At 41.0% G+C, this 22,651-nt stretch overlaps 1 protein-coding gene across 1 annotated transcript in view; it reads right to left on the reverse strand.

Annotated features, from left to right (window-relative positions):
- Positions 1-22,651, reverse strand: part of SLC38A1 (solute carrier family 38 member 1) — a 67,882-nt gene that overhangs the window by 13,015 nt on the left and 32,216 nt on the right. Inside the window, exons 6-12 of the mRNA XM_044227069.1 lie at positions 6,536-6,609; positions 5,019-5,111; positions 4,625-4,706; positions 3,543-3,625; positions 2,052-2,110; positions 1,815-1,931; positions 9-88 (exon numbers count right to left, since the gene is read on the reverse strand). Coding sequence (XP_044083004.1) covers positions 9-88; positions 1,815-1,931; positions 2,052-2,110; positions 3,543-3,625; positions 4,625-4,706; positions 5,019-5,111; positions 6,536-6,609 — 588 coding nt within the window. The remainder of the gene's footprint in view (positions 1-8; positions 89-1,814; positions 1,932-2,051; positions 2,111-3,542; positions 3,626-4,624; positions 4,707-5,018; positions 5,112-6,535; positions 6,610-22,651) is intronic.

The raw sequence follows: 22,651 nt of genomic DNA on the forward strand, positions 1-22,651 counted from the left end.
TCTCTTACTCTTTAAGCTCACTGTAAATTGGCAGGACTGATGGGTGGCAGACAAAAGCAAACGCAATAGTCGGTAAAGCATACACGGTCTGTTTGAAAGAGAAAAATAAACATTACGAAGAAGCATTTATTACTCTAAAAACTATTCCGCTCCAATATTTCTGTGCTGTCGTCTTCTCTGACAGCTCTTCAGAATCCCTGGATTACTCGATTATTAGGAGGGCTTTGGTGTCGAAAATAGAAGCAGCTTTTCTAAGAGGGCTTATCTAGCTTGAGACGTGAGGCACTTGGCACACAGGGCTCTTAGGTTCCCCTCACCCACATCCTATTTTACTGCTTCGGGCAAAGCATCATCCCATAGTTACATGGCACCGGTCACCCTGCACGTTCCCTGCATTATTTCACGAACTCCCAACAACAACCCTGATCGGTAGACAGACCACTGACGCTCTCCCGACTCCCTTCAACAGGTTAGGTGACATGCCCCAGGCTTCTTCCATCTCTGTTCCACTGCTCTTTGCTCTACAGGGCACGTCAAACCAGACTTAAAAGATGGCATCTAAAAAGACAACTACTTCCCCAGTCACTACTTTGGCTGTGTCCTTAGAATTGTGCCTGCATGCAAGAGAGCTCTCTTTAGTTTTCTTTCTTTCTTTTTTTTTTTTTCTGGTCGTAACATTTTTATTGGCTTCTCAACATGTAACTTTATTTTATGTATTTTTTAATTAACATATACTGTATTATTTACCCCAGGGGTACAGGTCTGTGAATCATCAGTCTTACACAATTCACAGCACTCACCATAGCACATAGCCTCCCCAATGTCTCTAACGCTGCCAACCTATCCCTCCCACCACCCCCACTCCTCCAGCAACCCTGAGTTTGCTTCCTGAGATTACGAGACTCTTATGGTTTGTCTCTCTTCCCCGTCCCTGTTGTTTCATTTTCCCCTCCCTTCCCCCCATGACCCTCTGTCCTGCCTCTCAAAATCCTCATATCAGAGAGATCACATTTAATTGTCTTTCTCTGATTGACTTATTTCGTTAGCATACTATGGCCATACCAACCTGAACGGGCCCAATTGCATCTGATCTCTTTATAGTTTTTTTAGATAAGACTTTTTAAAACTCTCAAACTCAGTACAACTTCTGATGCAAAAAAAAAAAAAAAGAAAGAAAGAAAGGAAGGAAGGAGGAAGAAAAGTAACATTTCTCATGCTCTAATTCTGTGAAAGCACTGGACCAGGCCCATTCTAAAAAAACGCTGTGAGATATAGAACAGTATCCTTGTTTTTCACTTGGGGATCTGGTAGCTTGCCAAACGATTTAAGTCCAACCCTGCCCGGTTCTGTAGTCCACTGTTCCCCATGCTAATAACAGCACTCCAACTGTGTGAAAGTTTGAAGTGTCAGTTTGTGTGTCTGTATTTCAGCATCTGTATTTCCACTGTGCGAGCTGGGGAAACCGGAGGGATGCCTTTCTATCATCACCAGGGAGGAACAGGGAGTGGGCTAAGGAGGTATTAATCTGTTTTTAAAGATCTACAAGGAAGAGAGGAGCTGAGACAATGATCCACACAGAAATTTTCACAGCGAATGCTTAAGGTTGTCCTTTATGTAAACTGCATAGGAGGAAGCATGAAATCTAGTATTTGCCTATTTCTCAAAGGTCTCTGAATTATGGGATTTGGGAAGCAGTGGTTTGGTGTTCTGTTGAGAATGAATTCTTTCAAAGCAGTTTAATGACAACAAATAGGAGAACTATAATGCCTTTAACAAAATGCTCTTTTTTATACTGAAAAGATGAGGAAACTTACCTTTGAATTGAAGGTAACATATTTTGGTGTACACATGTCAGAGTTTGTTAAATTAGCACTTATTGTTGAATTTAGTTCTGGAACGGTGCAGGGAATTTGAAATTTCTTGTAGATTACCTGGTATTAAGAAATATAGGAGAAACAATGAGATTTTATCAAATAAAGCTAAATAATAAACAACTGCTGTATAGCATAGTTCTGTGGCAAAACCAAGCCAATCATTTCATCTGCACTTACCACTATTAGGAAAAAAACCATACAGCTCAAAGAAAATCCACTAGTATAGCCAAGATACCCTAAAAGAAAAGTTGAAAAAATTTATTATTATTTCATGTATCACCTTGTTTCTTTCAATGCATTATTTCCAGCATAGGTCCAATAATATACAAATATGCCTATGTGAATAGAAGATTTATTATTTGAGAGTGCTCCTTTATTTGGCAAAAAAACAAAAAAAAACAAAAAAACCGCAACTTTAAATAAAAGTATCATATTATCACTTTGATTCTAGTTTTCTCTGATACACTAGACAATGCAGATTCCCAGATAGGGAAAAAGAGCCTCCCAAATCCGGCCGTAGCTCTCTGCTGCTATACTCTGATGGAGCCTCACAGCCAAATCCATTACTCCTTGATCTCGATATTCTTTATTAAGTACCTATTGCATACATACTGAATATCAGCTACAGTACTTCTGTTCCCAGATGAGGGGCCCTCACAGAGGAGATGAAGTGATTTCTAGGAATAAATTGAGCGTCTGGGGATCTTCACCTGCTCTCCTTGGAGTCCCCATCCACTGTAACTTCCACAAAGGCAGAGTTAAGTGGTCTCTGGGAGGTTGCATTGTTCCCAGAGAAAAAGAGCGCTTCCCTCCTTAAACTCAAAATAGCTATGTGTGTATACACAGAGAAGGCAAAACACAGATCCAGGAACCATAAAATTAAGTCGTTTTTAAGATCTACTTCTAGATCTTACATAACAGCTACAGAGGGTTGATATTCATACAAAACAAAACACTACGGTTAGCAGTCATTTGCAGGAAGAACTTTAATCTAAATGTCTTCCTTGAATTTGCCCAGAATTAAAGGTGATGCATTTTGGACTAGATACCAGTCTGGCCACATAATTCAATATATACTATTCCCACAACATCAGGCACATTTGTCTCCAAATATAAACATACACACACGAAAATATCAAAACCAAGTGGCTAGGACCTAAATTATGGCAACTTTTGACCTTTCACTTCAATCTTTCCCTTCAATGAAGCAAATAATTGGGATGGGTTAGACTCCGATAATATACGAATGATTCATTATACTTTAGGGGATAAATACAAGCAACTTTCTGTCTTGATATTAGATTTGAAAATCTACTGATCTAAATAATCAGGATATTGAAAACCTTGTGTAAGGAGAATTCCATATTCTGTACTTTTCTCAGAGTAGCCTGTAAGTTGTGCTCTTCGATACGGCACTGAGTCTGTTGCTGGCCCCAGAGCCTCACCTCCCGCTTCCACAGCTCAATGGAGGGATTGCTTACGAGGTCACATACTGACCAGTGTTTCAGCCCATATTAAAGTCAAGCCTGATTAATACTTGTAATTTATCACTCACATAATCTTTACCTTACAAGTAAAAGTAGAGGGGGCAAAGTTATTCATTTTCATTAGGTTTCTGACTCATCTGGACACTGTAGAGACTATGATAAAAGCAAGCTCTTTCCTTACCTAAGTTCTTCAAAAGACACAGAGGGAGGATTATGCCAAAGGTAACTACTACCACCAGCACGCGGCCATCCACATACCAGGCTCTGAAAAAGGCATTTAAGTTGGGTCATATTTTCATAGAAAGTGAAATTTTTTCCTCAAATTTAAAACTTCACAATACATCTTAATGAATTTTTATTATTATTAATTTTTACCATTAATTTCTATCATTTTTCAGGCTTATCCAAACACTTTAATCCAACCACTTCCCATTTACCATCGTCTCTCTCCCTAGTGATGGAAGAAGGGATTTTTTTCCCTCCCCCACCAGCTAAATGGGGCAGTCCTCTGAATAATTTACGTGGTTTCAAAGCTGAATGCACACACTGCATTCTGTCAGATTACAACATGTCTTATCAATTATTTAAAGAGAAGTTCCATTTTGTTTTGCTTGGCTAATACCATTGAAAAACAAGTCAGCACAGGTAGGCATTGCTTTCTCCCTAACCTCTTGTATTTGACCTTGAGTCCTGATGACAGAACATGAGGAATTATGGCTCCTAGGATTTTGCGTTGAAAGAAAACAGAGAAACTAAGACTGGCAAGAACAATTAAACAAGAGGGAGTTAAAACAATGGATGTGTCAGGTTTAGCTCCAACATTTTCCAAGCTTAGCTAGATTTTTATTGAAGTTGGCTCATGTTAATGTTGCTCCGCTCCCTTCTTTAAGAAAGAGACTAGGGTCTTAATGTGTTTGCATGTTCCACTTCTGTGTTAAATATATGTCTGTGCTAAAAATACTCTGTATCTGTTCTGTTCCGTAGAAACTGGATATAGATTTCAGGCTCTCCGGGAGATGCAGCATCTACTGTTTGCAGCTTGACAGATAAATCTACCTTTTAAATGCTCATCGTCAAATGGCTTTCCCTGCTTCTTTCATTTATATAAAAACCCCAGAGAAATGTGTTGGAACAACAAAGAAAAAAAATAACAACCCAGAGAAAACTCAGGTTCCTGTAGTTTTCATAAAACAAAAACTTTGGTTAGTCCACATTGAAATTAAGAATATTGTAATCTTACAAAAAAAATGGTCTATCACTTACGAAAATGCCTCTTCCTTTCCCATAAGAAACTTTATGGCGGAGGGCAGCTCATTTTTGACTATGAAGAGGTAGCTCAGCATTGCTAGAGGAAAATGAGAACATTTTTAGAAAGGAGATACCAAGGCTCATGTTGCAAGCTATATAAAAGGCTACCAGCCTGTTCTTAGACTGACCTTCAATAAGACACAAAGACAGTTTTAGCTACTCAGTATACTTGGGTTTTAAATAAGTGACTGCTCTCTCTGCCTTACTTTCCATGTGCCATTTTAGCAATGAGAACGATACTGCTTCCATTTTGTTAAAATTCATCGGGCCACCCAACCACCAGAATTAGAAAAGATAATAATATTCACATACTTTAAAGTTATGTATAGAAAAAGCGTGTTCCTTTTACCTCCAGTGTTCTGTAGAGAGGTGGCTCCAAAGATTACGAGCTTCCCTGTGGTGCCAAAGACCTGTTCTCCCAGCTTTTCATAAACCATGCAGCCTATTTAAAAATCATAGTTGAGAACACAAGAAATGACAGGGATCTAAAAGTTAAAGAAAGCCAAGATATCCTCATTCGAGGGACTATTCCCCCAAGTTATTCTGCCTTTCTCAAAATCACATACATAGCCTTTTGGGCTTTGCAAGGGTTAAGGTGCCACAACCTCGTGACATTTTAAAATGTCAGACATGACCACCACTTCTCCTTTTTCAGGTTGGCTACAAAAGCATTACAGTTCAATTATTAGGTCATAAGGCTTATTTTTAACTATCTCGAAGAGTTTTCTACCGGGGGCGGGGAATTCCTACTCTGATCTCCTTTCTCAGGTCTGGTACATATCATTAAAGTAAAGATTTGATTTAAAAATAAAAATCCTTATTGTTGGGATGAAAGTTTCCTTTTGAATTAATTATGTGAACTGATGAGGCTAATAAGGAATTATCTTAATCTTAATAACATTCCATGAATGCCTCATGTGTCCTAAACACAATAACAAACATACAATAGTCAACGCCAGAATGTTCATCATTTGTAAAATTTAGTTCACAGATACATAACTCAGAAAAGAGACCCATAGACAAATCTGTCAAAAGAATAATCTGGCTACAGGAATATCCTAACATGTTCAACTGTCTCATCTCGATAAATACTAAACTGCTAAACCATTCATTAAGAAAACACGTTTATATGTCTTTATGACAGTTTGGCTCACGTTTCCAAAACTTTCACAGAAAGCAATGTGGGTCAGGCTATAATTAAAGCTTTGTTCAATCTCTCAGAAGACTGGTATTTAAACAAGACAGTGGTAGATGCTCAATCTATTACAAAATGTCCCAGTTAAATGGAGTCTTCTCTGTACAGTAATAGTTGGCCAATGTGGTTTCAGCTAAAGTAAAAGTCAAAGTATTACAAACAGAATCCATTTGTCCCAGGAATAGAAAATAAACACTTAAGGTATTACACTGCCCAGCACTTGGAGCCCTTCCCCAGTACCCTCGCTCCCACAGTGCCTCGGGCATACCATTTTCTCCTTGGAATATACACAAAAGGGAAAGAAAGCACTGTTTACTTTTAAAATCTTGAAGGCTATAATATCAAAACATGGGATCCTTGTTCTGAATTTATAAAGACCTAAGGAAAAACTGAAGCTTTTCAAATGAAGTCATTTTAAACTAGAAAACCAGGTATGATTGGGGGTTTGCTTTAAATGGCAGTGCTGTTCTCTCGGTGTTCAAGACAATTTACGGTCCATGGTGCCGTGTCTGTTTCTCTGGGTAAAAACCACTATAGGTTTTTGAGAAACTGTAGGTCAATGTACTCTTCAGTAATCAGTGGCTGAACCGGGAGGACATTACTCGTTCACAGTATCACCATGCAAATCATTCGTCCTGGCTTTAACAAAATTAGACCTACTATCAGCTTACCTGTTTCCTTTGAACAGATCAAAAGAAGGTTTATCGAATATATAGATAGCAGTGTCACGGAAGTCAAAAGTATCCTAAAGCAAAGAAAACAAGTCTTGTAATAACTATAAAAGAACATACTCAGACCTTACATTTTAGAAGGGCAAAGGCTTATTTATTTGGTTAACACTGTTGGTAGCATCCAGTTTTGGAAATGATTAGTCACACCCTTTTTAAAATCCTCAATAAAAATATTCTACCAAATAAAGAGCTGCTCATTAGAATCTGAGTAACCCTAACAGTGCAAATCCTCTATGTTAAGTCAAAGCCTAAATAGCTCTCTGAGGTCATTTCAGTTGAAATGACTTTCAGACAGTATTAGGAAAGAAAGGTTTTATGGCCTATGATGCACTTTCTGTTACATCTGAGTGAGAAAGTGTGATAGAGGTGTGGGATGGGGTGGCGGGGAGGGGGGGCAAGGCCTAGGGGAAGTCTTGTAGTGACTCTTAGGTCGATGACCATGTGACTTTAGGCAAGTTGCTCAATTTCTCCCACCCCTAGATTCCTCACCTATAACATAGACACAAACTAAATGATGTCTATGATTCTTTTCATCGAATTAGTCTGTGGCTATTATTGAATCTACCACTGAGATCATTCACATTTTTTGCACCTAGTTCCTCTTAAAGACCAAGCATTTCTTCTAACTGATGGGAAAATTTTGGTTAGGGAAATGAGAAGACATTTTTGAATGACGAACTCGTGTTTTTGTTTTGGTACATCTGGCTCATTATCAAACCCACCCCAAGAAAAAGCACAGCTAAAATGACATGGGAGATCACATAGATTATTTCCAAATCATTTGGTTAAAACAGACTTGGTAATTGAAAATAAAGCCCATTTGCTAAAAAGGAAAAAGTTCCAGTCCCCCCAAATGAAACCACTCACTCCCTGATGTAGGAGATCTATCCCTAGAACAGTATATAAGTGCCGTTGATTCCGCATTTGAGTAAATAAGGCAGGGATTTTTCTGGCAAGGGCCATTGAGAGGCACTTGGCTTATCATGGGATTCTCTCTGTGTGGGATCTCTCTTCCCAACCCCGACCCCCTCCCGCACACCCACTGAACCCCTGTCCTTGGGCTCAGCTCAGATGTCACCCCCTTATGTGCCTTTCCTTACCCCAGGCAGAAAGGCAGCTCTGTGGCTGTCTCATGTCTTATGGTGTTTTGCTTCCCCTACAGTCCTCTATAGGCAATGCGGCCATAAGGAGATCGATGGGGGAGAACAGAATGGCCAACTACAGAGCAGACAGAATGCCAGAGATTGGTCATAAAACATAAAAGAGGGACAGAGCTCAGCAGAGGTAAAACAAACACGGGGAGAAAGAACAGAAAACCTAACACTCTGGGTGAAGACCAAACTGACCAGCCAATAAAAAGGGGAATTTAGGTGAAAAGGTGATGATAAGGAAGTGCATTCAGACATCTATTGACTTAGCTAAGATCCTTGAGGGGGAGGGTGATTCCGAAGGTAAGTCCCTTATTACCTCTTCTGGCTGAGGGACAGGAGAAAGTGAGAGCAGGCAGTTACATACCCAGCTCATATTCTGAGATACATAATGGAGCCCCATGTGGTATGTTCTGCCAGAGAGGAAGATACAGGACCCAACTGTGGTATGATTTTTCTTTCACCTTGTAAGAGATAAACAATATTTATTCTGAAGAAGTAAGCTTCAAATTCTGCTCAGAGTTCACTCACATTTTTAGGGACAATGAAACAAACGGGTGACTTCCATGTGCGCATGCGATAAGCCATAGAAGACTTGGGTGTGACGCAGCCTAGCATGGGTTTCCAGTAGGGGACAGGAGAGATGCAAGTTGCTGCTGTTCTGGAGTGACCACATGCCCTGTTGAGACTATTCCCCTGGGACTGATCTGGGGAGGAGGGGGATCCTGCCACCAGGCTCCAGGCTAATGACTAGAGAGTATGACCTTGTAGGAATTACGTGCCTGGCAGGAGGGACAATTACTAATGTCTACCTAATGATTAATCAAAGGCTAGGAGAACTGGTTACTTATTAGCAAAAGAAACATTATAAGGAAACATTCCTTCCCTCAGCTAGCAGCCCCTGGGACCACATGGGTCTTACATACGGTTGCCTCCCAATACATTCTACTGGGTCAAATCTCATTGTAGGTGATGCTCAAGCTGGCCTGTGGCCCTCGGCAAGAAGTCAAGGATTTCTTCATGAACTCCTATCACTTCTTTTTCTCTTTCCGGGAGAAAAGTCTTGGTCAAGGAAGAGATTAGCAGGGAGTGCATCTATGTTCTCCCCCACACTTACCAACAGCAGAATGAGATCCTCCCACTGTTGAAAACAACCCTCCTGCTTCCGTGTCTAAGAGACATAACACTGCACCCCAGACAGAAGGACCTGGAGTGACATCCTGACAGCCTCTGCATTTAACCACCCCATCTCTGAAGATGGTCTTCTTCATCTCTCCCAAAATCTAGAGCTTCCCTTCAAAAACCAAAAACTAATATAAAACAAAATGCTTTTTTCTAGCAGGTCATAAAAGGCAAAATCTGTACATAAAATTTTAAGACCACTTTGGGCTATAAAAGAAATCTAGTAGTATTAATGGAATTAAAATGTAGAGAAGTGCACCTCCTTGTTTAGACTCTTAGAAAGAAACTCTAAGTTGTCTAATTGGCTATAATGATGCTAGACTAGTTTAAGGGGATCCAGGGGTGTCAAAGACGCAAAATATAACATCAGAATGAAAGCAGGAGGAATGACTTGAGAGAATGTAATGACTTATTTGAACACTTCTCCTGTCTTGATGTGATTGTACCTCCATTTGTCCGATGAGATCTTTGTACATATAATTGTGGTTTGCTGGCAGAGAAATATACACCGGTATTCCTGTGCTAAGAGGAAAATGAGCGATTCCTTTCTGCATCTCATCCGGACGTCATGTTTGCTTTCACACTTCTGATCAATGACAACAAGCTCTAATATGGTTACGGCAAAAGCCGCTTGCTGAAAAAGGTGTTTGGGGGGCAACTAAATCTCGGCAATAGGAACTGAGCTGTCAAGATGTTGGTATTTCAGACTTATGTTCAGCGTTGAAGAGAAGGGGATCCAGAACTTGTAGGTGGACATAGGCACTGGGTAAGCAGTGGCAGGAGTGTGAAGAATGTGATCAGGGACTTCCAAGAACCCTCACACTGTCAGCCACATTAGGCAAGAGGTGGTGTGGGGACATCCTCAGAGAGTCTATGGCCCCTACGGGGAAGGAGACTGTTAGGAAACAATTCAAGACTCCAGGATCAGGGAGGGGTCTTTAGACACTACCCTGTCCAGTTTTCCACCCAGCACAGGCAACCTCTCTGCTCCATCCTACACACAGGCATCCAGGTCTGCAAAGTGTGTCACAGGGGACCCATACGCCACCCATCCCATCCTGCTTCTGTAAAGCACCATGTACAGGAACTTAGGCTGAGCTGAAACTACCGCTGCCATTTCACCTTGGACCTACTTGAATCTACTTAAAATCAAAACCCTCTTCTGCCAAACAGTCCATCTGATGGTGCTCTTTTTCAGATTGTGCCCTTTGACCTACACTTCTCCAATTCTTCCAGCTGTCATCCTGTGATGGGGGCGTTCAGGCTCTCTACATCTCAGTCATGGTCCAGTTCCTCAACCATCCTTTGTCATGGCTGTGTGCAAGAAAAGCACAATACTGTCACATCAGTTTGGGTCCAAATAGCACAAAGCATATTAAGATTATTAACTTGAGATGGACATCATGTTTCCTAGTAGGCAACCTATTTTGGTGATCATTTTTACGGCAGCCAAGCCACACTTTTGATTCTTATTGAGCTTCTGTTAGAAACGCCTATTAGGTTACTCTTCCTGGTTCCATCCTGTGTATACTTTTTTTTTTTTTTTAAGATTTTTATTATTTATTTGACAGAGAGAGATCACAAGTAGGCAGAGAGGCAGGCAGACAGAGAGGGGGAAGCAGGTTCCCCGCCAAGCAGAGAGCCCGATGCGGGGCTCGATCCCAGGACCCTGAGATCACGACCTGAGCCGAAGGCAGAGGCTTAACCCACTGAGCCACCCAGGTGCCCCATGTATATACTTTTTTGAAAGGATTCTACACTTTCCATTATATTTTGTCTTTCCAGTCTTGTGGTATCTTTTAAAATTGTTGACCTTTTTTACTTATGTATCAGCTACCTCATCAAGCTTCCTATCTTGAATTTGCCTTCATCCAAGTCACTGGTTCTAACTTTGAGTAGAACAAGAACCCAATCTAGAAAATGGACCGCTGTCCCATCAACTGCTCCAGCCAGAAAACCGAAAGTCACCCTTGATCTTTTATCTACTCTCTCATCCCTAACATCTAATCATTGGCAAGTGCCCTATCTCTTCTCTCTCAAAAATAGTTCCTAAATCCATATGCCTTCCCCCCCTCACCCCCATCTCCACTGTCACTACTCTGATCCAAGGCACCATCACCTCTAATTTCTGGGCAACTATAGTGATCTCTGTCTCTCATTTCTTGCCCTCTCTGATCCATCCTCCAACCAGCAGCCAAAGCAATCTTTTTATTTCATTGCTTTATTATGTCCCTCCATTACTAACTAGACTGTAGGACAGGGCGTAACACATCATTCGGAGTCATGGCCCATCTTATTTGCCTATTTACATACAATACCAAACAAAGCACACAGCAGACTCTTAGCTAAGAATGAACTTACAGAATATTAGTATCTCATTTGTAAGTCATATGGGATTATGCCAAATGTCTTGCTAAAATCAAGATACATTCTGCTTAAGACAATCCTGTGACCAACTAGTTCACTATTATCTCAAAAGATAAAGTGGTTTAGCACAACTATATAGGAATACCCTATTGACCTCCAGGGAGCAATATTTTCTATGGTATTTGTACATAAAAGCTATTTAATAATTCGCCCTTAAATACTGCTTGAGATCTACTTATTACCAAATAGATCTGGGAAAGCTGGGATGAAATCTGCCCATTTCTAGTCCTCTTGCGATACTCCTGCTCTCCGTGATTTCTTAAATATTTCTGACAGGGGTTCTAGATATATTTAGTGTATTTGGTGCAAGAAAATTTTGGCTCCTACCTTAAACAATAAGCTCTAAACATCTATTTTAAAGACATTTACTTGTTATTGTTTAGAATCACAGTGATAAGACTGTAATTCTTTGCTCTCCCATAACTTACCCAGACATTGTATCCAATGTATGGATAACATTATAATAAATCTCATTTCTTAAAGTGCTATATGTTAATCAAATGGAAAACTGTGACAATAGAACCACATATTTAAGGCAATTGAAATGTTCTTTCTTTCTTTTTTTTAAGTAGGCTCCATGCCCAGTGTGGAGCTCTATGTGGGGCTTGAACTCACAACAGTGAGATTAAGACCTGAGCTGAGATCCAGAGTCATACACTTAACCCACTGAGCCACCCCAGTGTTCCAACAATTGACATATTCTATGTGATTTCACAACTACATTTGGGTAAATTTATCAAATCCTATCCTTTAAAACGAAGAATTTTACTGATTATAAATTATACCTTAAAAAGACCAACCCCAGACCACATCTTTTAAAAGCCTAGCTAAATAACAAGAAATTGTATACCATGCTCCCCACCCAGCAGCACAGCCCTCGAAAGAGGCGGAGATGAAGCAGCAGTCACCACCACCGACCCAGAAATAGCTTCCATGGGGGTGTTTACATGAGGGTGTTCCGGGCTGCCATGCAGGTGAGTGCTTTCAACTCCTCCAGGACCCATTCCTCTTAAAAAATAAGGGAACCCTTCCCAACCTTCCCTGCACGACTCTCCCTGTCCAAAGTTCAAAGCAGCTGCCCTCAAACTTTAAGGGTATATATGACTCTCCTTAGGATCTTGTTAAACTGAAGATTCTAATTCAGTAGATGTGGGGTGGGACCTGAGAGTCTGCACTTTTCAAAAGTCCCCAAGTATTTCAGATGCTGCTGGTCCAGGGACCACTCTTGGAGTAGCAGGGATTTAAAGCTGCCAGCTCTGGCCCTGTGGCAAACAGATCTCAGTGTTCCCATTTCTCACAGCTGTTGAACTAGTGCCACATGGCCTGCCGCATTGTCTGCAGCTGGGGTGCCATGCCACCATCACAGTGTGACTACCTATGACACAGCCCCACGACTGTCCAGGGGAGAATGCAGTGAAGTGAAGCATTTACAGCTGAATCATTATCATTCCTATGGGATGTGGACCATTCCTGTGGGATCCTGACTTCCTGGACCATTCCTGTGGGATCCTGACTTCCTGGACCATTCCTGTGGGATCCTGACTTCCTCGGTATATTAGGGCATTAGTTACTCCACCAATATATATATATTAAAATTAGGGGCTCATGGGTGGCTCAGTCAGTGAGGTGTCTGCCCTCAGCTCGGGTCATGATCCTGGGGTGGGGTCCTGGGATGGAGCCCCTCATCGGGCCCCCCTGCTCAGCACGGAGCCTGCTTTGCTTCTCCCTCTCCATCTGCCCCACTCCTGACTCATGCTTGCTTGCTCTTTCTCCCAAGAAATAAACAAAATTATTTTCAATGCACATCCCTCCTCCCACCCCAGCCATGTTTCTTTTCTTCCAAAAGGGATCTGAGGCTCACTACACTATATAATTCTTCCTGTTCTAAACCCAGTTAAAAGTATAAAACAGGGGCGCCTGGGTGGCTCAGTGGGTTAAGCCGCTGCCTTCGGCTCAGGTCATGATCTCAGAGTCCTGGGATCAAGTCCCGCATCGGGCTCTCTGCTCAGCGGGGAGCCTGCTTCCCCCTCTCTCTCTCTGCCTGCCTCTCTGCCTACTTGTGATTTCTCTCTGTCAAATAAATAAATAAAATCTTTAAAAAAAAAAAAAAGTATAAAACATTTACCATCATCATGATTAGAATAATCCATATAAAAACTCCCTGCACTGGAGCAAAAGTAATCTTTTTCACTAGTTTTGCTTTTATCTACCATCATCTCCCAGCAATCTACAACCCCTCCCTCCAAAATTCAGAGACACATGATCTGGTTGAGGCAGGATATTTACAAGAAATTTAAAATTCCAGTACAAGCTAGTTGGACAAACTGTAGGAAACATACTATTTTCTGGCCAACCATCTTTCTCCAGTCCTTACCCTCTGTTACTGGCCTCTCTTTTACTTTCTTCTACCCTTTCCCTTTCTCCAACCTTTCTTCCTGTGTCCCCCCTCCACTTTTTTCTTCATCTCTTTTCTCCACTAACTCTCTCTGCCCCTCCATCTCCTCCCAGTCAACTAACTCCTCCAAAGGGAAATACCCAGATGAAGTAAGTAAAGATCTAAAATCCTGCTACAGAAAGCAGAGCACTAGCTGGGGATGAAGGGAGAGCTGGGCAGTATGGAGAACCCAAGCGAAGATGCTGAATGTAGTTACCCATCTGTGTAGTTAAGAAGCTCAGATTCGGGGGGTTTCCAGCTCGTGTGACAGAAAGCTAGCAGGGAAGGGAATTTTAGGGTATGGGAAAGAGAGGGGTTTTCACGTGAAAGGCCATGACATCTGCACTGGACAGGGAAGGAAGTGTACTTCTCCCTGAGGTTCTCTGAGGCTGTCAGTGACATTGGAGGACAGGCATGGGAGTACCCAAGGGAGGAGCCTGGAAATGGGGAGGGGGTGTTGTGGTCACAAATAGAATGTCTGGAGGGTGACTGCAGAGGCAGATGGTATAGCACAGTTCCTGGCCCAGGAAAGCCATGCTACCGGGAGGCTTAAGTGGAAAAAAAAAAAAAAAAAAAGGCAACACAGAGGAAGAATCATCTATTTAATGAGAGCCCAAATGGAAGGGGATGTGCCTGAAAGTGAGAAGAGAGGGACCAAGTGTTCTGAGTTCCTAATCCATGTGAAAATTTGAAATATTTTGGAAAATTCAAACCTGTCTTTTACATACAAATCCATTTCCTAGAACTTTAATAGGAATTCAATATAATTAATAAAACAATTGATCATCACTACCAATAAATTTAAGGTATTTTCAGTACGTCAGGCCCACACTAAGCACTTTAAAATATTTCACTTATGAGTAGTACTATTACTATTTTACAGATAAGGAAATTGAAGTTAAGAGAGGTTAAGTATTCTGTCTAAGGTCGCAGAGTTAGCATTAGAGCCCTGAAAGTCTGATTCCAAAGTCGTTACCCACCCATGCTATATTGTCTGCCAAAGTCAAATGTCCACGGAGGAATGACAGTGTAAAAAGTAAAACCTAAGCAGAAGACAAACGACTTAGAATGAAATACATCACAGGCCTAACAGAGCCTGCTGTTAACAGTGAGATTTGGGGTGATTTCTTTATACTTAATTTATTTTATGTATTTTCAAAATGGTCTTTAATGATTATCTCACTTAAAATAATAGTATTAAAATGAAAAATGTAAAAAACCTCTTAAATGATAGTAGTATTATTCCAATTCTTCCTTTTGGGGAGGGAGGGGAAAGAGTTGCATTTGTTTAAACCCCAAAGTCATTAATATAGTCCCAATTTCATTTAAGGAGCTCACAAAATACTTAAAGAAAGGAGCAGAAACATATAATTATTCAGTCCCAAAGTGTACTTCCTAGTCACTACATTGTGATTAAATTTCAACATTCTGATGAGGGTCAGAGGACCAGCACACCAGGATCTGGTGGCATGCAATTATTTGTAATATTTACAAATTAGAGAGTGAAAGAAGTGGTTTTTAAATGCTGAGCTGGGAACGGGCCGGGATCAATTATTCGTACAATTCCTTCCATTTCTTTCCTTGTAGATAAATCTACATTTCTTGGTGCAAAGCTGCTCTTAAACTAGCCTCACTGCTGGTTAGATATTTCGTCTTGTCTAATTTCTAATGAAAGAAATATGCCTCCCTGATGACCAAATCAAGAAAGATCTAGTATGATCCTACAGAGAATGAAGTACTTAAAAGATGTATGCCGACAGAACTAGAATTTTATCAATTTAGTTGATACTTCATGAAGTTAAACAGTTAGGAGGAGGTTTGAGTTTAAAAGAGGAAGTTGTACTGGTAAGAAAGAAAGCCATGTGCCACTACCACTTCCTGTTTTTGCTTAGAGTCGTTGGTAGAGGTCTGTGGGTTCTGCGGGCACTCCATTTATAACTCTTGACATGTCCTCCTTCCTCTTCTCCCACTCCACAAGAATAAGTGGCTTCCTTTTTCCTCAAACCTAGATCCTTACCTTTGAAAATGACACCCCCTTTATCACACTCTTAAGATGTAACTCCTGAGTGATGGAAAAATTCCACGTAACCATTCAATAAAGAAGTGTGCTGTTCTCGGTGGGTATTTTGGACTTCCACGCTAAGGGGAACGACAGAGCTGTGGCTTCATTCATACTTTCCTACTCTGTTTCCATGGTAACAATGCATATTGAAGGAGCGATGGAAGAGTTAAGAGGACTACACCATGGGCTTGTTGCCCTCCTTCCCCTCATCCCACACCAATCACAGTATCATCCTAGCAAGTGCCTTAGCCTCTGTGACTCTTAGCTTCTTTACCTATAAAATAAGGATGATAAATAGGGTTGTTATAGGTCCTATGGCACACGTATACTTTATAACATTTTTTTTTTAACTCTCTAAGGAAAAAAAAAAAAGCTATTTGCAGCTAGCAAGCCAGACAAAAAGTAGCTACAGGTGGTTTTGGTCAGTAGGCTGTAGTTGGCAAACCTCTAATGTAGTTGCAGATGGTTGAAACATGGACCCGATGTGAAGTGAAGCTTGTAGCCATTGAACAATGCACGGCTAACTGGCCCACCCAAGGGCAGTCTTCCATTCTACTATACCAGCTACCACTCTGTGAGTAGTGAAAGTTCAAGCTAACCTTGAAAATCCAAATCTCTGGGCTGTCCGGACCTACTGTGCCGATACACACCTCGCTTACTGCAACCCAGGAAAGTGAACGAAAGGGCATTCACGCATCACGGAGGTCTTAATACTGGGAAAACCTCAGACAGCAGAGTTAAGTTGCCTCTCGCAACCTGAGAAATACTGTGCTCCAAATGGGGGCCATGCTGTTGTCCTTGGGTAGCACTGGGGCACCGGGACAGGATGCGACTCAGTCTACAGAGGACTCAGCCAGCTCCGGGTGCATGCTCTCGCGCATGCGCGCAGTGCACACACCCGCGCACCTCTGGGGCCACGAGAATTGCCTTCTTGGAACCCCTTATCAGACACATCTTAGATGACTCACCAGCTAAGCATAACTGCCCAACTCTTAAAAACAATGGGTGGGACTCATCTCCTACGCTTGCCAACACTCTTCGTTTACAAAATAAGCACTCATTTTTAGCACACCAACCACTCTCCTATTTCCCGATTTCTGAAAAGCTTCTTAATCCAGCGAATTTCAATAGAGTTCAATGGCACTGCCACTGCCCTTTTTACATGTATCTCAAATGTTGGCAAGGCTGATTGTGCCATTTCTCCTCTTCCAGTATTATTATTCCCAAACAAGAGAATCTGATGCCAATGATTTTTGCTGCCAGCTGAAGGACAACAGTTTTCTCTTCAGATCATTTCTAAGGAACAGTGACTATAACTCAAAGAATTTTAAAAACAAGTAACTGATTGACAAGAGGGAAGAGGACTGTGACTATACTCATGGACCTCCTCCTAGGATCACCGGAAGAGTAGGGTTTCCCTATTGACTTCCTCTTTAATTGCCTGGTTTTTAAGATCACAAGATCCAGTTGGTCTTTCCGCTGGAGCAGGCAAAGAACTGCCTGCTAAGGAGTGCACAGAGAGAGATGACTTAACATTTACGAGGAATAACTTGATAAATATCACACAGACCAACTCTGTTACTGCTAAGAGCAAAATTATCATCTTGGTGGGCGTGATTCAAACTTTCTGGAATACATATGAAGTAACGAAGCAGTGACAATTCAGGATCATGCAGAGTACATATTTGTGAAGGAACACTGTGGTCTCACTTCAATTTAGTAGAATTTGCTAAAAAAGATAGGAGACTTCAGAGCTATGCTGAGACAGTTATTTAAGAATACAAACCTCCTGATATCGTGAGAAGCCCCCCCCACCCTTTTTATGGTGACAGGCTAATAATGATCAAATACCTACAAGATAAGAACAGGACTTAGGGCAATGTGTTGATGGACCTATGGTTCTAATAACATTTCTGTCTGTCCCTTATGTAGGCTCAACTGTAAAACACTGAATTTAAAGAGAGAAGTCCCCTGCTAGTCTGATCTTGATTTACAGAGATCTTTATATTCTAGATTGACCCTTACTGGCATGGCCATTTACTGGTTTGTTTGTAAACACTGTAATTATAGGTAATACAATATTGCATCTTTTTAGTGGTCCACAGAAGTAAATATTAAGAAAAAGAGAGACAGAATTCACCTACAATTGAAGCAGACAATTTACCACAAATTGAAGGTAATTGCTGTACACTGAAAATGACAATTACGTTCCTTTTTGCAAATAGCAATTTAACAACAAATGCCCTTTTAGCAATGTAATACTAACCTCTTACAGGATTTAACAGGCTCTGAACTATTTAGAATGTTCAAATGAAAGAGGCATTCCCAGGAAAGTAACCAAGTAACCACTTGGGGGCCAGTCCTGTGCTAACCTGGTTATTATCATTACATCTCCACAGCCCACTGAAAATTTGAGGGTGAGCTAAACCTTTGAGTTGGTATCTGCCCTTCAGTAAGTTTGCACCAATTATGAGGGCCAGTGTTTTACCCTAAAGGCCTCTTTTGGTTTTGCAAAACCTAATTCTCAAGTATTCATTCATTTATGTCAATGAAACTTTATTGAGAATCACATATATGCAAGCAACTGTTCTAGATCTTTTGGGGCCGGCAGGGTTGGGGGGTGGGGAGTGAGGCGTTAGAAGTGGTGGCGGGGGGTGATTTGAACAAGGAAGAATTAGACATTACTCCTGCCCTTGTAGGGCTCAGAGTTCAATCGGAAATGTAAAGGAGGATCAGGGAAACAGTTCTGGAGGTGGCATCTGACTGGGCCTCACAGGCCTGTCAGGATTCAGAAGCACGGAGGTGCGTGGGAATAAGGAGGGGGAAAGGCCAGGGTAATAAGGATGGTGCAGGTGGCCTTTACAGAAAAGAAGGACATGGTGTGGCTGAAATGGAGGCTCTCTGAAGGCAGATGGGGTTGAAAACACAGTTTGGAGTAGATGGCACAGCATCAACTGCTTATTCTCCCTCTATGGGTCTTAAATATCAATACTGAAAATCTGCTTTTCCTCAGTTTTCTCTAGGTAAGAAGGGGGGGAGCCTTATTGCATTGGTTTTAAATTCCTTAAGTAAACAGACTTCTTTTCATTAGTTTCTTCCCCTAAAAACACCTGGTAGGAAGATAATACAGAGTGGAAGCTTTGCACCCCCACTCCGCCCCAGCCCCTGTGCCACTCTCCAGAAGCAACCCTTGTCAACAGCTCACTCGTGCACCCTCCGAAATAGTCTGCGGGGCGTAAGCACACACACACTCTCCTCTCTTGCCTGCTTCCACCTAACGGTCAGGCTTTTTCAAACAATAATATTCTTGTGACATGTTTCCATACAAGTACATATAATTTGGTTTCCTCTTTCATATAGTTGTCTAATATTCTATTTTATGGAACTACTCTGAGTATTGAACCAATTCGCTAATAATGGGCTTGGTATTATCTGACTTCGTCAGTACTTGGTTTTTAATTCTTAACATTTAGTTAAATATTTGGAAGGAATTAAGGTGAAGGGCTCACGAAGACAAGGGACGTTCTTAAATAGCACTCGAGGCCAAGTCGGGTATAGATATGACACATATGAAGCAGTTCAGAAGGTATGTTAGTTTCATGATATACTTTAAGCATGTGTTTTATGGGCTATTACCAGGAACCTGACCACCCCTGATCTACAATGTGGTGCACTTGATATTATAAAACTATTTCCATTAAAATAAGAGTGAAGGTTCTTGGTGAAACAGTAGTAACATAATCCAGAAATATTGAAGATTATACAAGATGATTTTTAAAGCTGAAATATTAACTTGCTGGTATCTATTGATAAGAATAGAATTTCTCTGATGATGTATATTAATAATGCAGATTTGGTTTCTGATGAAGGTATCACAAAAAGACAGTATAGTGTTTTATGGTTCTAGAGTCAGAAAAGCCTGGACGGAACCTTGGCTCCCCAACGTGGTAAGTTGTTATTAAGCCTTAGTTACCTCATCTGTAAAATGGAGCTAATACTTACTTCATAGTGTTGATGGAGATTAAATGAGATAAAATAGCATATGTAATTACTGTTCAATAGATGTTAACCATTATTTATGACTACCTAATTAATAATTCCACAAACAGGTACTTTATAGTGCTAGTATGTACAAAGCATTACTGGTACTCCCTTCATTTTTCTCTCTCATGCACACACACTCTCTCACACATACTTTCTCACACACATACTCTATTCTCCCTCTGTCACATGTATACACACACACACACACACAATCATAGCAGTCCTAAAGGGTTGGCACTAATTAATAAATGTCTTCTTGCATGCCACTTTTCAAAGTGTGTCTTTAGCTATATTATATTTTTATCTTCACAACCAAGTGACATAGAAAATGGCAAACGGGACTCAAAAACTACAAAAACTCAAAAAAAGAGCCTCTGGATTTGTAATCAACCAAAATAAAATTTGAAATTATATTGTTTCACAATTATCATTTCAAACAGATGGTTTATAAACAGGGTTTATAATAAATGATCATATCTTTCGAGTTCTCAGAAGTATCATCAATTACATTCTCCTTTTTCACAGTTTTACACTTAAGGGTTACATTATTGAAATAATAATACTAATAGGCCAGGAAGTTATGAAAAAATGTAAAATCTATACAGTTTAATAAATCTCTCATTTACTTACTACTATGAGGAAATGATATTTCTAAAGATATTCATTTTCTATAAAATGTATGCTTTTAATAGATATCTTTAGAAATGTAACTTTCCTGTTTTGGGCTAGGGTGGGAGAGATAGAAAAGTGAGATAAAAACTAAAACAAACCCCACCATTCTTCCATGCCAAGATTTACTTTGTTTTCCTTTTCTTTTCTTTCCTTGGGAAGGGGAGGGGGAGAAGGAGAATTGGGACGGAGAATCTTAAGCAGGCTCACACCCCGTGCGGAACCCTATTCCAGGTTCAATCTCATGACCCTGAGATTGTGACCTAAGCCGAGAACAGGAGTTAGATGCTTAACCCACTGAGCCACCCAGGCACCCTGCCGGTATTTACTTTTGATACCACTTTGGCCATGAAGGAGTTACAGGGGAGCTATGTTTAAAAAAAAAAAAAAAAAAAGAGTGATAGAAGAGGGAGTTATAGTGGAAGAGTTTTCAGCATTCACTGCCTTTTCCTTGGATCCCCAATCTTAGAAAAACTGAGTTCAATGGGTACGTTTTACCCTGAGATACTTGTACCTCAGCATATCCCCAACTTGCTGCCTCAGGGTACAGTCCTATTTTGCCCCCAAAAGAGAACATATACCGTCAGAACAATTGTAAGCTGAAGATTCCCATTCCCATACTTCCTGTTCCTCAGATGGAATACAGGGCTTCAGAATTCAGGAAAACACAAAACCTAACTGCATTCTTCCAATGGGGCAGAGTTCACTTAATTCAACTGAATCAGATGTGTGTTAAACAGGGATGACAGCCATTATGGTTAGGTCAAAAAAAAAAATGAGCCCCAAACTCATCCAAGAAAAAGAATTCATTCCCCCAAGTTTTCAGATGACCCCTGTGATGAGCTCCGCACCCAGCCTCAGGGAGACTCGGAGGAGCCTTCCCAGCTGCTTTTCTAAAGAAGCTTGGACAGGCTTGGGCTCTTTTTCCGTGTTGGCTAGTATGAGTCTGGAACAGGGCCCTGTACCAGATGAAATACCTTGATCCTGCCAACTGCTTCTTGGCTTTGAGCAGCTGTAGGAGCAGCTGGTTTTACGACACACAGAGTGAGTCCTTGTTCTAAGGTAGGAGAGTGCTGCATTTTGTGAAGAGCTTATAAGTTTGGGTCTTTATACAGCTACCTTCACAAGCTTTCACCTGATGATTCGGTGTGTGGTGCTTGCTATTCACACATCTTGCAAATAACCAAATGATTCATAAGAGTTTTATGCAGGGCAGTCTTCCTACAACTGTGTCGAGTTTATCCAATTCTTTGCTTCAGTCAGAAACTGAAGAGTCATGAGACAAGAGATCAATTATCCCTGAATCACTGTAATTAAAAATCAACTGAATTCTAGGAATGGCAGATTGAATATAAGAACTTACTCTTGCTCCCTCCTAAGAAAACTAGAGGAGACAATAAGCACAAAATTTCAACTGGCAGTGGAGAAAGCCAAGACTCATCCAATTTTCATCACAGAATTCCCAAAAGGCCCTGGTGGCATTACTGCAAGTAGGCAACAGTGGAAAGGATGAGCTAAAATAAAGGGAATCCTCAAGAAATAACTAGGTTCCCCAGACCAGGCACCTATTCTGTGAAGCTGAGGGGTTGGTCCTCTCCTATCTGGCAAAGGACATATATCCGAAAAGACATTCTCTGTAAATTATAAAATTCGGGTCTCTGGGTGAGGGACCCAGCACAACTTGGGTTGGGGGGTGTAGGTACTGCCAGGAAAATTGGGATTGGGTGAACACATGCAACTGAGATATCCACCCCCAAACTGTGACCCCAGCTTCCCAAAAAGATGGCGGCAATGCTGAGACCCTCCTGGCAGGTAACTGGAAGATGCTGAGTGATCCCAGCAGCCAAAGAGTAACCAACACAACCAAAAGGCCGGTGACAACACCTTAAGCGAAACTATTCCCAACAAGCCCCACTTATGTGTGGCAGGCGTAAATTGGCCTTGTTTTCCCCATCCCTTACTTTCGAATATAACAGACAAAGAAGGACCACCTGACATTTCAGGAAAGATCTAAAATGAAAGATCGATTTCAAAGCAAACAAACAAAAAATCAACTTGTGCAGAGGGATACAGTAAATGGAATTCAGACT

Source organism: Neovison vison, chromosome 12, assembly GCF_020171115.1.
Source record: "Neovison vison isolate M4711 chromosome 12, ASM_NN_V1, whole genome shotgun sequence".
Classification (NCBI taxonomy): domain Eukaryota; kingdom Metazoa; phylum Chordata; class Mammalia; order Carnivora; family Mustelidae; genus Neogale; species Neogale vison.